General features: G+C 46.2%; 7 protein-coding genes across 7 annotated transcripts; 2 read left to right on the top strand and 5 right to left on the bottom strand.

The window, feature by feature from the left end:
- On the bottom strand, positions 1–2,679 carry F4822DRAFT_103183 (glycoside hydrolase family 30 protein). Its single transcript, XM_051452348.1, has 2 exons — positions 1,466–2,679; positions 1–1,390 (listed from the first exon to the last, which is right to left on the bottom strand). Exons 1-2 carry the CDS (start codon positions 2,098–2,100, stop codon positions 595–597), a joined length of 1,431 nt encoding a protein of 476 aa, XP_051308482.1. The 5' UTR covers positions 2,101–2,679; the 3' UTR covers positions 1–594.
- A 123-nt stretch (positions 2,680–2,802) lies between these two features.
- Positions 2,803–4,493, bottom strand: F4822DRAFT_439288 (exonuclease V; the record flags this gene model as incomplete). The annotated part of the gene is made up of 2 exons (XM_051462618.1): positions 2,803–4,019; positions 4,082–4,493. The coding sequence occupies 2 exons, from the start codon at positions 4,491–4,493 to the stop codon at positions 2,803–2,805; spliced, it is 1,629 nt and encodes a 542-aa protein (XP_051308481.1).
- A 542-nt stretch (positions 4,494–5,035) lies between these two features.
- Positions 5,036–6,707, top strand: F4822DRAFT_423277 (uncharacterized protein). Its single transcript, XM_051459963.1, has 3 exons — positions 5,036–5,530; positions 5,601–6,057; positions 6,132–6,707. Exons 2-3 carry the CDS (start codon positions 5,732–5,734, stop codon positions 6,364–6,366), a joined length of 561 nt encoding a protein of 186 aa, XP_051308480.1. The 5' UTR covers positions 5,036–5,530; positions 5,601–5,731; the 3' UTR covers positions 6,367–6,707.
- Positions 6,708–6,729: 22 nt separating this feature from the next.
- Positions 6,730–7,647, top strand: F4822DRAFT_103057 (transmembrane protein 6/97). Its single transcript, XM_051452347.1, has 3 exons — positions 6,730–6,915; positions 6,977–7,387; positions 7,448–7,647. Exons 1-3 carry the CDS (start codon positions 6,840–6,842, stop codon positions 7,525–7,527), a joined length of 567 nt encoding a protein of 188 aa, XP_051308479.1. The 5' UTR covers positions 6,730–6,839; the 3' UTR covers positions 7,528–7,647.
- On the bottom strand, positions 7,648–9,002 carry F4822DRAFT_102973 (uncharacterized protein). The gene is made up of 2 exons (XM_051452346.1): positions 8,586–9,002; positions 7,648–8,506 (listed from the first exon to the last, which is right to left on the bottom strand). Exons 1-2 carry the CDS (start codon positions 8,726–8,728, stop codon positions 7,768–7,770), a joined length of 882 nt encoding a protein of 293 aa, XP_051308478.1. The 5' UTR covers positions 8,729–9,002; the 3' UTR covers positions 7,648–7,767.
- A 209-nt stretch (positions 9,003–9,211) lies between these two features.
- Positions 9,212–10,232, bottom strand: F4822DRAFT_435379 (S-adenosyl-L-methionine-dependent methyltransferase; the record flags this gene model as incomplete). Its single annotated transcript, XM_051462164.1, has 3 exons — positions 9,212–9,666; positions 9,729–9,816; positions 9,876–10,232. The coding sequence occupies 3 exons, from the start codon at positions 10,230–10,232 to the stop codon at positions 9,212–9,214; spliced, it is 900 nt and encodes a 299-aa protein (XP_051308477.1).
- A 618-nt stretch (positions 10,233–10,850) lies between these two features.
- On the bottom strand, positions 10,851–11,585 carry F4822DRAFT_435378 (uncharacterized protein; the record flags this gene model as incomplete). The annotated part of the gene is made up of 1 exon (XM_051462163.1): positions 10,851–11,585. One exon carries the CDS (start codon positions 11,583–11,585, stop codon positions 10,851–10,853), a length of 735 nt encoding a protein of 244 aa, XP_051308476.1.
- Positions 11,586–12,164: the final 579 nt, after the last annotated feature.

Here is a 12,164-nt window from a genome sequence, read left to right as displayed (position 1 = left end):
ACATAAGGACATCTGTTATCTGTCACCTACGTGAGATGGTTTTCTTTTTCTCTAGATATATTGCAAACTCATAAGCTAAGTAGAAATGTAAACGAGTGTCTTTGACATATCATTTTACGCTCTCAGTGTTTGCCATCGCAGATTATGTTAGGAAAGTCGGATTCTCTCCCTGTCTCGATCTACCCAAGTAAGCAAACTTCGTTGCAACGCTACTACTACCTGCCAAATGCGTAGTGGGTCGGACTTCGAGGACCTTGAAAGAGTTGTTCACATCGGACTGAGCAGAGTCAGGATAAAAACACGGGCTTTAAAGATACCCGCGATCGCCAATCATGTAGGTATCTTAATTTAGCTTGAGCCCTATTAAACCTGGAATTATGGCTTCAAGTCACTCCTATGACATCCATTAGGTATTCACGGATTTTAAAACTATTTGCCATCTCCAGGGGTTGAAAGCCAGATGGCTTCGATCATGACGCGACCAGGACCTATATCAACTACCCAAATGCACAACAATACGCCATGTGATCCGCTGAAACTCATAATAATAATTGTTTATTGATAGAAATCATACCAACAATCAACGCTCTACGATTACGTCGCTTCCTCTTGCTTCAGCACGAGAGTAACCATACCTCTTCCGGGTACGCTGGCAGAAGCTGTTCCTCCGCTCAGCGACACAGTTGAGTCGCTCACATCGTGACTATTGTCAGTCAAGTAGGCGGCTGCAGTACTCGAGTTAAACCCACTCCCGCCGCCGACTTTGACTTGGACGTTGGCGGCCGAGCCCCCTGAATTGATGAATACAACCGCAACAGAGCTATCAACGTTTTGGAATGCTGCAGTGCGTACACCCGACGGTGCCCCCTGAACGCCTACACGAATCGCACCAGGTCGGACGAATCGACTCCATTGGCCAAAAGCCCACAGGCGCTTAGAAGGAGTGACTTTATCGCCATCAATGCGGATCAACTTTGAATTCGTCGATCCGGTCTGAGCGCCAATCCAGTATAAGTAGCCAGAAGCGTTCGCATTCACGACCGCAGTATAGATGTTGTTAGCCCAGGTTATACCGTCTCCCGCGCCACCACTGCTGTAAAATGCCCCTTGCCATTGCCCATTCAGATCGGCAGCTTCGGTCTGCCAAACGCGATGGCGCGTGTTCATCGGCGAGCTAGGGGAAGATGTATAGGAATGAGCTGTAATGGTCGATATGAAGTTATCCACTGAGCCAAGCTGGCCCAACATGCTTGCTTGACTACTCCACCCTTCTGTGTCGCAGCAGTTGATACTGACCGAGCTTAAATTGGCCTTTTCGAGAGTAGGACCGAGTACTTTAATGAAATCAGCTGCTTGTGAGCCCGAGGAGCGCATCGAAGCATAGTTAGTCCTAAATCATCCCATTGGGGGTCAGTTAGCCGTCCTATCTAACAATGCGCCTCTTATGAAAATCTTATGTACTTACGTGAGATCCGGTTCGTTAACAAATCCCAGATGCGTTATCGTTACATTAGCCTCTAGGTAATACTTGATATATTGTACCAAGTAATCAGCATACGCCTGCCTCCAGTCGCCGCTCGAACAAGAAGCGCCACCCACTCCACACAGACTTCCACCGTTTGCGTCGTTTCCATTCGTCTTCATATAGCCGGGCGCACTCCAAGCATTGGCGTAGATAGTCCTCACCCCACGCTTTACAGCTTCTTGGGAAACCCAAAGCTGTTTATTATCCGAACCATCCCAGACGTAGTTAGGCGTGCTTGATGGACCTCCTGGACTCTTAGGTTGTATCGAGACCATATGATCAGAACTCATGTCCGGTGATGAGCCAATGCCATTGCGAAGAATGGACAAGCCAGCTCCGTTTGTTTGGCTGAAGAGGAGGTCTAGAGTATACTGCTGCTGCGACTCTGATAACTTGGACATCTGAACGGCTCTCTGAAAAGCCTCCGAGCAACCGAACCCATCAATGGTCTGATATTTCTGGTCAAGGCTTACGGTGACCGCACTTCCTGACTGGCGAGTTTCCAGGTTAATGGTCCTTCCGAACACCGCCAGTGGCAAGGAGACGGCCCCTGTTATGAGTAGTAGGAGTGACATCGTAGTCAGCAGTGTGAGTTGCTTAGAACCTGACTTTCCTAAATTCGACGGGTATTAGTGAGAAGTTAAATAGAACACAGGTTTCTAAGGGTTTTACGACTTCTCGAACGAAACCGTCAAAATTTACCCGATTCCCCTCAAAAATAGTTGTCCGCAGAGCTCATATATCACGTTGCCTAGAATCTAGAATCAATCCTTAATCCCTTTTGCCGATGAAGGCAGAAAATATTGCTTGGCCATAGCGGACATGCTAAGCTTCTCAAGGATTCTCCACGATCTTGAGGTTGCATCAAATCTAGTAGGCGGCTAAACTCGAGACAAGATGTCCCATTCACGCGGCGAAAAGGCCAAGATTCATGTTGTTTCCCACTACTCTGGTCCTAATGGAACCACGCGAGAATGAAACCAATGACCAACCATTGCTACCTACCTAGGTAGTAAAAGGGGGAAATAGTGGAGTCAAGCACTGAGCGAACTATGCGAAAACTTCCACCAACCGGACTTGACTCTTCCTAGACATACGTTCTCGGAATGATTTTCGTACAGAAACACTAGCTGTTTCGTGAGTAGTTCATAATAAGGAAACTAAAGGGTGACTTACACAATCATTGAAAAATATTTCGCTTACTGGGCATTCTTACACTGAGGAGGCAGTTTTGGTGAATCTAGGTCTTGTGAAGTAGTTATATATCTCAATTGATTTTATTTTCGAACACGGGTATTTCGTTTCTTCTGTAGGAATTCGTCCTCTTTATCTTTTCGCCACTGGCAACTCTCAGCAAATTCACATGAACGGCACTTATACGTCTCTTCAATGGTGACGCCGTCAGCCTCCCTTTCTCCACGCCACCATTCTAAATATCGCCGAACGTAACCGTCTAACGCTTCGGGGTCATTAGGAAATGAATTATTTCCTAAAATACGGCCATCGTCTCTGTGGCGATACTGAACGGCGAGGAGGTCGCCAAGTGTGGCAGTTCCTTGCGGAAATGTCTCTAGTAGTTCAGACTGAAGTAATGGAAGTATTTGCGCGATGGATCGATACTTGATTAAATCTGGCGGGGGCGTTGAAGATGAGGCAGTTTGTCCAGCGGAGTCTGAACCACCTGTTGTTCCTAAGTCTGAATCTGCATCATAAAATATTTCATCATGCAGATCACCCACTTGGGCCATAAATCCATCAGAAAATAGAGCATCGGCTCTCAGGCCGTATCGATCCAGTATAACGGTGAAATCTACCAGGCCAGCGGCCATTTCGCCTAAGAGACGATGGTATAAGAATAATTGAACCCTGGCCGGTCTCAACGCTGCCCCGGTAGGTAGTCTCTCGGACCCTCGAGTTTTGACATCAGTCAAGTAAACCTTTTTGTGCTGATGTTCTAAATAATCGGTTATAGTAGCTTGTTGTCTCGGGTCTACCGTGGTAGACTCCTCAGATGATTGGGATAAATGGAGTTCTTGCTCAAAAGCGGCATTCGGACTTTCATGGCTTAATTCGTCTACGATGCCATTGACTATTTGTCCCTCGATAATTCCCCATACTTCGAGTTCCCTAGTCATTCCGGTGTCTCGAAGTGTACGAAGCCCCTGTATGAGATTCCACAGCCTCAACGCGAAGGCCTCCTCTTTACTTGATACACTAACTTGAATGGCGGTGTGTACCTGATCCTCTAGCGCCTGGTGAACGCGAGAGCCGCCTCGCATTGCGGCCGTTTTTGTCTTCTTTCCACCAGGCAGTCGTGTAAGGGTATACCAGTATTGTAGTTCGCACCAGGCGCCGGAAGCCAGGTCAGATACAGTGAGTGGCTTCTTCGGAAAGGAGCGAAGACGCTGGAGAGGGGACCGTGAGTCCTTCGTTGGTTCGGAAGATGCAAGTTCGGGAATCGTAATGGTATTTGTATCAGGAAGGACGCGACTCACTGATTGCTACCGGTTAGTTAGACATGTCTCGTCTCCGAGGTGCTCATTTACTGAAACTCACAATCCGGGTACTGTACGTCATCCAACGCCGCGGATGGTTGGGCGAGTGCAGTCGGATGGGTGGTTGGGTCGTCATGATACTCTGTGCGATTAGATGCAGACGTCTTGACTTCCCTCTGCGGAGCGTTCTCCGGAGGGCTATGCGAATCCAAGACACGATGGCGATGTTCTTTTCCAAAAAATAGCGAGGGGTTAGATAGGCCACTAGCAACTTTGGTAGCTACATCAGCGGGCAAGACGAACTGCGTGTAACTAGTATCGGTGCTCGTGGATTGGCTTGGCGAAGCAGTGGAATTCCCGAGGTCTTCGAGAAGTTGATTTACAATACCCTCTTCTCCTAATGAAAAGTCGGATCCATAATCACTCTCAGGAGAGCCGTCGCGGCCTAGTATAGGAGAAATAAAGGTAGCCATAAGCGCGTAGTTAGCGAGTTGAGCATTACGTTATGTACTGGACATGGAGTTATTCGATAGCACAGCGATTAGTATATAGTCCAGCAATTAACTAGCGTTGCTATGTGAGGAGAGAAGTGGCGGATTAAAAGGAAAAGCAATGGATATTCTCATGAGATATTGAGTCATGGTCAAATACATTTAGTACCTGCCGTTATATGGTCATGACGAATAGTTGACTGGTATATAACAATGACCCATTGCGTTGTATTATTGTTGTATGAACGAGGAAGGGAGAATGGATGGACAATGGTGGGGGTGGAGATTGACCAACGAACCTTGGAACTCTCATCGAACGCGCTAAGAACAACAGTCGCGCGATCACATGCCCCGCGATAGAACAGGCAGCCGCTGTCTAGTAGGTACTCCATAGCGGTTGCCTACGAACTATAGGTACACGTAGATAGCCTAGATTGCCTAAGCCACAGTGGTAGTCCTACCTGTAAAAACTTAGGTATACAACCTTGAAACTTAACATCCATTATTAAATTCCAACCAAACAGAATCAATTGTAACTTCAACAAATAAACTCTTCGACTTATATTATTCGTGATTCCAATCCACTCTCTCTTTAATTTCTATTGAATTTATTCGTCCTCTGATTTATGTCCTCTGATTTATCAATATTCTAAGTTTGTCTAGGGAGAATGTATCCATTTTAGGGTTGACTTCGTATTTCGTAACTCGTATCTTGCACTTGCAGCCGCCCTATCATCGAAACGCCCCCCTTGTTAGAGGGGGATTGTCGCCAACGTACCTACTTTTATACTGGTGCCTGCAGCCTATCTGCTACTTAGCTTACTTCTATAGTCGCCAATCAAGTGTAAATTCGGCCCAGAACAAGCCAGAATTCAACGACACCTAGGCAACTTATTGCAACCACATCAAGGCTCAACTCACTTCCTTCTCAGGGGCTTTCGCTGTGGGGCCAAAGACCTACATCTCTAACTAAGCCAGATTTCAGCGTGCGGCGAGGCAGATTTCCTCAAGGCAACAAGGTATTATATCTCTTGCCTTTCTCTATGGGTAATGTTTAGAATGTAGTAACCTGACTTACCCACCAACCAGATTAATCTTACAACTCGGGTAGTTGTGAGACCTTGATTAGTCGACAAGAAATCATCGTACATCTATTAAGCCTTCAGCGCACCATTAAACACTCACCTATTCTAGTAAGACAACTAGAAACTACACGGACAATGGACTTAATTCGTCGTGCCCGAGCTCCTAGAACAGCATCTACCAAGGAAGAGGAAGACACTTCTGTAACTACGCTTCATCGCCGAAAACCGCTGACTTTCAAGGATTTACCACCGGAATTACACCTACTCATCAGTCAGCAACTCACGTATCCTGATGCACTATCTCTCAAGCACACCAGCAGATATTTCTATTACCTTGTCGACACCGGACTCGAGCTCAAGGTAGATTGGTTAATCGAGCGTCGGAGCTTGCATTTGGAATGTCCGAATGACCGACGTTGTGATCTTGGAAGCGATCTAAAGTTTTGTAGAGGTAGTATCAGGTAAGAACTAGGACGCCCAGGTCTATCGCCGGGATGTTCAAATAAAACACAACTAACCCACGTAACTTTATTAGGCTACTCATGCAGCGACGCCGTGAACACATGGAATGCGAATCGCGCCCCGGCTTAGGTTGTCTCGTTTATGGAACGCAGAAATGCGCACACCAACGGAAACTCAGAGTACGAATTCAACGTTGGCTACGAGTTCGCTTGACTGTTGAATTATGGTGGATTGTAATGGCGTTAATTCCCGTATTGCTCGGATGCCTCTGGGTAGTAGACTTGACAAGATGGCAAGCGACGAGTTGATTACAACTAGCGCAATCGTTGCCTTCAGTTTTGAGTCAACTCAAACGAAAGGCACCTACACTAAGACCAGAAACGATGGCGCCACAAAAGTGATGAAGAAAAATATTCGCATGAGGTGTTCAAAGAGTCCTATAATATAAGTCCTTCTGAGAAGGGCTAACGAGTGTATATTATTTTGAGAAATACCCAGGAGGTTATAGTTCTGATTCGGAATATGAAGGAGTTAACTTCAGCTCGCAAGTTATGGAAAGGAAATAGTATTTACAGTGCGAAATCGACGGTATCCCGAAGGATTGCGCACATGGTATTCCCTCTAATTTCAAGATCTCACATAATCCGCATTTCATTTTTACTTCCATCATAAAATCATTGAACCAGATCAATGTTATCATAATAACTACCTAGGTATATTCAAATCTCATTTCAATCCTCACCCATAGGCTTAATTTTCAAAGTTGCGCAATCAATTCACGATGGCTTCTTCGACGCGTTATTACCTTGACAAGATCTACCTTGTTTACTTCATCCTTCATATACCCATCTTATTTTGTAAGTCCTAGGTACCTAATCGTGCTACCCGTGCAGTGATCAAGCATCTAACACCCCATAGGCGTCGATCTTGTCCCTCTCTACCCTGCTTCTCTCTGGGTACCTCCCTCGGCGCCTCTGCATTTCTTATACGATTTGCGGGTGTACTACATAGAGACGTACAATGACCAGTTCTTTGCGCCACCACCTGCAGCCATCCCAAGTTTCTTCCCGCTATTTGCTTTTTTGGAGCTTGTATTCCACCTGCCGGTATCGCTTTGGGCGGTACGTGCACTTCTAGGCGGTGGACGTGGTGCAAAGCAAAGCGGGCTTAGCGGTAGCGCTGAATTACTACTACTCGTGTACGGCATTGAGACGGCTTTAACCACAGGAACTTGCATGTATGAAGCATTTCTTTGGGATCCCCTCGTGGTCACTGCCCAGCAGAAGGTTGTATTGTTGGGTGGTTTGTACGGCGGGTACCTCGCAGTTGGTAAGTTTCAGCACCTTAAATTACAGGGAAATATCCATGAGCATACTGACAATAGAGCAGCAATTTTGTTGACAGCTGACATGTATGTGCGACTGCTCGGACGCCTTAATACAATCGATAATATCAAAAAGGCTCAATAATCACGGAGTCAGCGCCGGAATCAGACACCTATTATTCAAACTAGCGATTGGAAAAAAAATGATTTAATATCGTTACATAATCTATAACTACTTCATGTCCTGAGTTGGTATCATTGCCATAACCTTATGTTGATACAGCTGAGAATAATGGGATCATACCAACACATATGACCCTCATCCTCTTCGTAATATTTACAAGAACCCATCAAAATTATTGCGAGGACAATCGTTCCTAATTATTCAGTCCATTCTCTTTGAATAACCCCACCCGTTGCCGACGCCATAGCCCAACGGAGTAGCGCCGCCGAGGCCGCGACCCTTCAACCTCTTAGGCAAGATGATACCAAAGAAATAAACACCCGAAACAAGAACGCCGGCGATGAAGGATACGAGCGCATAGAATACGGTGCTAGCGTAGATATGACCTCCCATCCCTTGCCATTCGACCTTGCCCTCAGTCTTGGGTAGAGCCGGAGTCGGAAACCACCTAACGCTAAAGCTCAGGGGTAGAGGGTCACCAATGACTAACCTCTTGGTGAAGCTACCATCCATGTGGCTGAGTGGGCTTGTACTATATGCGGCGCCGCTATCTAGAACGCCGCTGTCGTGAGGGTGGATGTGGTGTTTCGGCGTGCTGTGCAGTAAGATGTTAAGGTGGGTGCTGATATGCAAATGACTTAGTTGTAAGGTGCCGGCTAGGGCAAATACTAGTGGTATATATTCTTGTTCGTACGGCTTCTCGCCAACCATCTCGATATGAGCGGGAGGTCGAGCAGGAAGGCGACAGGCAAGGGGCGCATCGTTGTGGATGTAAAACTCGAGCAGGTGAAAGAAAGGGTCGTCTATCATAGGTATGGTGCAATTCATTTCGCCTTCGACGCCGTAGCTAAACTCGAGAGGGTTCCCAGTCTCGTTGCATATAGGGAAAGGAATCCATTGGATCTCGTTCTTGGCATTCTGGATGTGTTCGCCGGTCTCTCTACAAATGTCGAAGTGGACAGGGTTAACAAACAAATATGCGCAAGGAAAAGGGGAATAGCTAGGGGGGTGCAACTCACACACTCCTATTCATGCACTCGACAGCAATAGGGGCACCAAAATGGTAGGAGGGTAGGATACCTTCCTTAAGACTGTTGCTAGCTGTCGCAAGTTGGACGAAGAGTAGCAACGCGCCCAAAACCAAGCGCGTTGCGAAAGGCATAGTCGATGACCTCGATGACCACGATGACGGATGTTATGATGGTAGTGGGAACATTTCGAGGATTTAGCGGGAAGTATTATTGTTACTACCGACGCTTGTCAAACAAGTTGAACGAGGGACAAAGGGCTGAATGACAGCCTGGTCAAGTTGTCAAGTTTGGGCTGGTTGCGATGTAACGGGAGTTGATCGTCGAAGAAGCTCAGACCCGACACTTTTTAAAAAGATTAAAGGGTACATGCTACCTATCGATAAGAGATTATTCTGTCATCCGTTTATACGCATGTATGTTTACTTATATAACCCGATACCAGCTTATCAAATGTACCTTTCCTTCGAAAGGTACAGGAGTTGAAGAAACTCCAGTCCGAAATTAATTCATCAATACTTAAACATCATAAATCCAAGGAGCGTCCTCAATATCCCACAGTTTCGTATTCCTTTCCCCAATTCATCAAGGACCGAATACCACCTCCTCTCCTTTTCTTAAGAAGAAGGCTTCTGACAAGTAGCCAGAATTACAGTCCAATCCAGATCCCAACCTTGGTTATTATGTTTCTCCTTAAGATGCTTCACGATGTGATCATCAAGCATATCTTTCGCCTTTTTCTTACTCTCCTCGCTCCAGTATGTATTGACCATCCAGTCCTTCATCATCCTATAGCTCTTGAGGTAGTCCTCGGCATCATGGATATAAACGACATGGGGCATTGCCTTAACCTGAATATTCTCAAATCCATGACTTCTCAATTCCTTCTCCACGCCTTCAGGGTTCGTCCATTGTGGCTTTCCGTTGATTGCCATAGGTACAGGGTCTGGCATTGGCGCCTCAAAGGGCAGTGCCTCGAAACATGATCTCATATCAGTAGACCAACCCTTGGTATCCTGATGCCAAGTGGTAAAGGCGAACACACCACCCGGCTTCAATATCCTCATAGTATCTACAAACTTGTCAGTACTGTTCCTGCCCAGGCTAGCGCGTATGTTATCTTTTTCATCATACCTTTCAACACGTCCTCCGGCTTTGGGATAATGTGTAAAGCGAAATTGATTGTGACATACGAGAAGGTCTGCTCTGGGAAACCCGAGTTCTACAAGGAATTGTTAGGTACTCTTGCTTCACATTATCGGTAGGGTTGCGTTCACTAACCTGAGCGTCAAGGACAGCGGTCTCGACATTTTTCCAGCCATATTTTGCCGCCCGGATTTTCAAGATGTCCACGAGGTTTGCATTGAAGTCAGCACAAACCATCTTGCTCTCCGAAAGGACATTCTTGTCGATATTGTCTTGCAAGTGTGCGACAATGGGGCCCGTTCCGCAAGCGTTGTCCAATAGTGCGAAGGGTTTGGTGGTCGATTCATCCAAGCCTGCTTGAGTGAGTAGCCACCCTGCGGGACCTCTCATGATGCGTTCCGAGTCTGCGATAGTTCGCTCTAGCTCTTCATCGCTAAGACCCCCGAAATCCCCGTAGAGTTTTTGTAACTCCTTTTGCTGAGTGGTCGTCATGGTGAATAGTTGGTTGTGGTGCTCTAGGTATTGAGTAGAAACCATGTGGGCTTTTTTTAACTTGGTATTGTAGTGATAATATCACACTAGAAAAGATATGTTTTGTTTTAATTGATATCCACTCACGGTAACTCTTTGCTCATTTATACACATCAGCGAGACGCCGACAACAGGGGTTGGATCTATTCAAAGTCCCCGGAAAGTCTCCGAGCTGGAAGACGGATGGGAAACCTTGAGGGCCACAGTTTATTCATACTCGATTGTCATTCTCATATTAAGTGCTAAGTCTATACATTCTAAGGAGCTAACCTTGCATGTCCTCGTATCCTCATTCCATATCATTCCCCTCCTCATTAGAACGCCACCCCTCCAAGTTTCTATTCGTTATGCAAGACATCCATTCCCTCCCCCTTATCCCCAACGATCAAATTTCCTCCATATCTCATGACCATCACCACGTCATATAAACCAAGTAAATGAATGTAAAATATAACGCAAGGAAATAACTCAGTGATCATTCTTCTTTTTCAACCCGAATCCCTGACATCATTTTGTATCCAAGATTGGTATAGCTAGGTGTAAAAGAATATATAGCCAATGAGGCAACTAATTATTTGATTAGAGAGGGTTTGGCGGAGAGCCTGAATCTGGGTCCGTCTTGTCGTCTTGCTGAGTTCTGGCACCCCTGGTCAACGTCTGATCCTCTTGGGAAGCTCGGTGGTCATAGGAGCGCGTTTGCCACATCCATCCGTCAAGATCGACCTGGGACAAAAGCTCAATCTCAGGCACTATAAGCTCAGATAAGCCTGGGTGTATCGGCTGGCCGTCGTAATCATCGTCATCGTCTTCAACGATGATTCCAAATAAACGGAGGAGACGCCGGCTGATGCGGTAGGTTTTGGACTCTGGCCCCCCTTTGCCGGGATAAGGGGAGCTGGGGCGTCTGAAAAAGCCGCTAGGTCTCTGTCGGTCCGTCTCTGGCAGGTCGGCAAATTGTACATGTCTTCCTCCGCATGCCCTTGATCCGCGTGTCCTTGACCGGCCCCGATCCACTTCATCATCTCCGTTTGGGGCTAAATCCGGTAGACGGCCGCATTTAAACTCGTCGATACTGCTTCGCTCCGACCTAGGATATGATACTTCAACAGGTGAAACGAAATAAGGTTGCGGCATAGTGGTGTTCCAAGGATCGCGTCCGGATTGTACATATGGATATACACATGGTGGCGGGAGCAGCAAAGATGGCATGACCTGCTCCTGGGAGGGACCGTCAAAAATCCTCCTGCGTGACGAGTTGTCGTGGGCCTTGTTGTTGTTGTTGTTGTTGTTCTTTTCGTCTCGAAGTGGTGACATGACGACTGAGTAGTTGTGTGTCTGTTGGTGGTGAGCAGTTAATCCTTTCTGGGGAAGTATGTTGACTTACAATACAAGATATATCAGGTATCTTATTCCGTACTTCTTGAAGTGTCGGTATGCTGAAGTCTAGTGGGTTTCAGATACTATAGGGCAAATGGACTTGGAATACCCTGGTGGTGGTAAATGTAGTACCGGTGAGGTGTGTCGCATTTGGTTATATGTATTTGGTTGTTTATAGATGTAGAGAGTGGTTTGGTTGATTAAGGGGAGATGTGAGAGATGTGAGACGTGAATTTGGTTACTGGAACTGGACAGGTATTTATATGCAACGCAAGAATGACAATCAGCGTTTTGGTGATCTAGGTTTAATAGAGTATTTTATAGAGTATATGCTTCAATATACTTAACTTACCTGTATGGCCATCTCGAAGACGAGTAGACCACAATATACTTGTTGACCGGACGAATTTGTTTACTTAGTCCTAACCTCCTATATAAAGCCTTGCGGTTTTTAGTCTGACTATAAAATTTTCATTCAATATAGCATTATTGGTCTATAGTCTAAAGTATATACAT

Source organism: Hypoxylon trugodes, assembly GCF_022578975.1.
Source record: "Hypoxylon trugodes strain CBS 135444 unplaced genomic scaffold F4822scaffold_14, whole genome shotgun sequence".
Classification (NCBI taxonomy): Eukaryota; Fungi; Ascomycota; class Sordariomycetes; order Xylariales; family Hypoxylaceae; genus Hypoxylon; species Hypoxylon trugodes.
The sequence above is the reverse complement of the archived record's forward strand: the minus strand, read 5'-3'. Positions and strand labels throughout refer to the sequence as shown.

Coding starts and splice junctions, on each gene's coding strand:
- F4822DRAFT_103183 (XM_051452348.1), bottom strand. CDS start 2,100: ATGTCACTCCTACTACTCATAACAGGGGCCGTCTCCTTGCCACTGGCG. Junction 1,391..1,465: donor GTTAACGAACCGGATCTCAC/GTAAGTACATAA, acceptor GGGATGATTTAG/GACTAACTATGCTTCGATGC.
- F4822DRAFT_423277 (XM_051459963.1), top strand. CDS start 5,732: ATGGACTTAATTCGTCGTGCCCGAGCTCCTAGAACAGCATCTACCAAG. Junction 6,058..6,131: donor TTTTGTAGAGGTAGTATCAG/GTAAGAACTAGG, acceptor TAACTTTATTAG/GCTACTCATGCAGCGACGCC.
- F4822DRAFT_103057 (XM_051452347.1), top strand. CDS start 6,840: ATGGCTTCTTCGACGCGTTATTACCTTGACAAGATCTACCTTGTTTAC. Junction 6,916..6,976: donor TCATATACCCATCTTATTTT/GTAAGTCCTAGG, acceptor AACACCCCATAG/GCGTCGATCTTGTCCCTCTC. Junction 7,388..7,447: donor CGGCGGGTACCTCGCAGTTG/GTAAGTTTCAGC, acceptor ACAATAGAGCAG/CAATTTTGTTGACAGCTGAC.
- F4822DRAFT_102973 (XM_051452346.1), bottom strand. CDS start 8,728: ATGCCTTTCGCAACGCGCTTGGTTTTGGGCGCGTTGCTACTCTTCGTC. Junction 8,507..8,585: donor GAGTGCATGAATAGGAGTGT/GTGAGTTGCACC, acceptor CGACATTTGTAG/AGAGACCGGCGAACACATCC.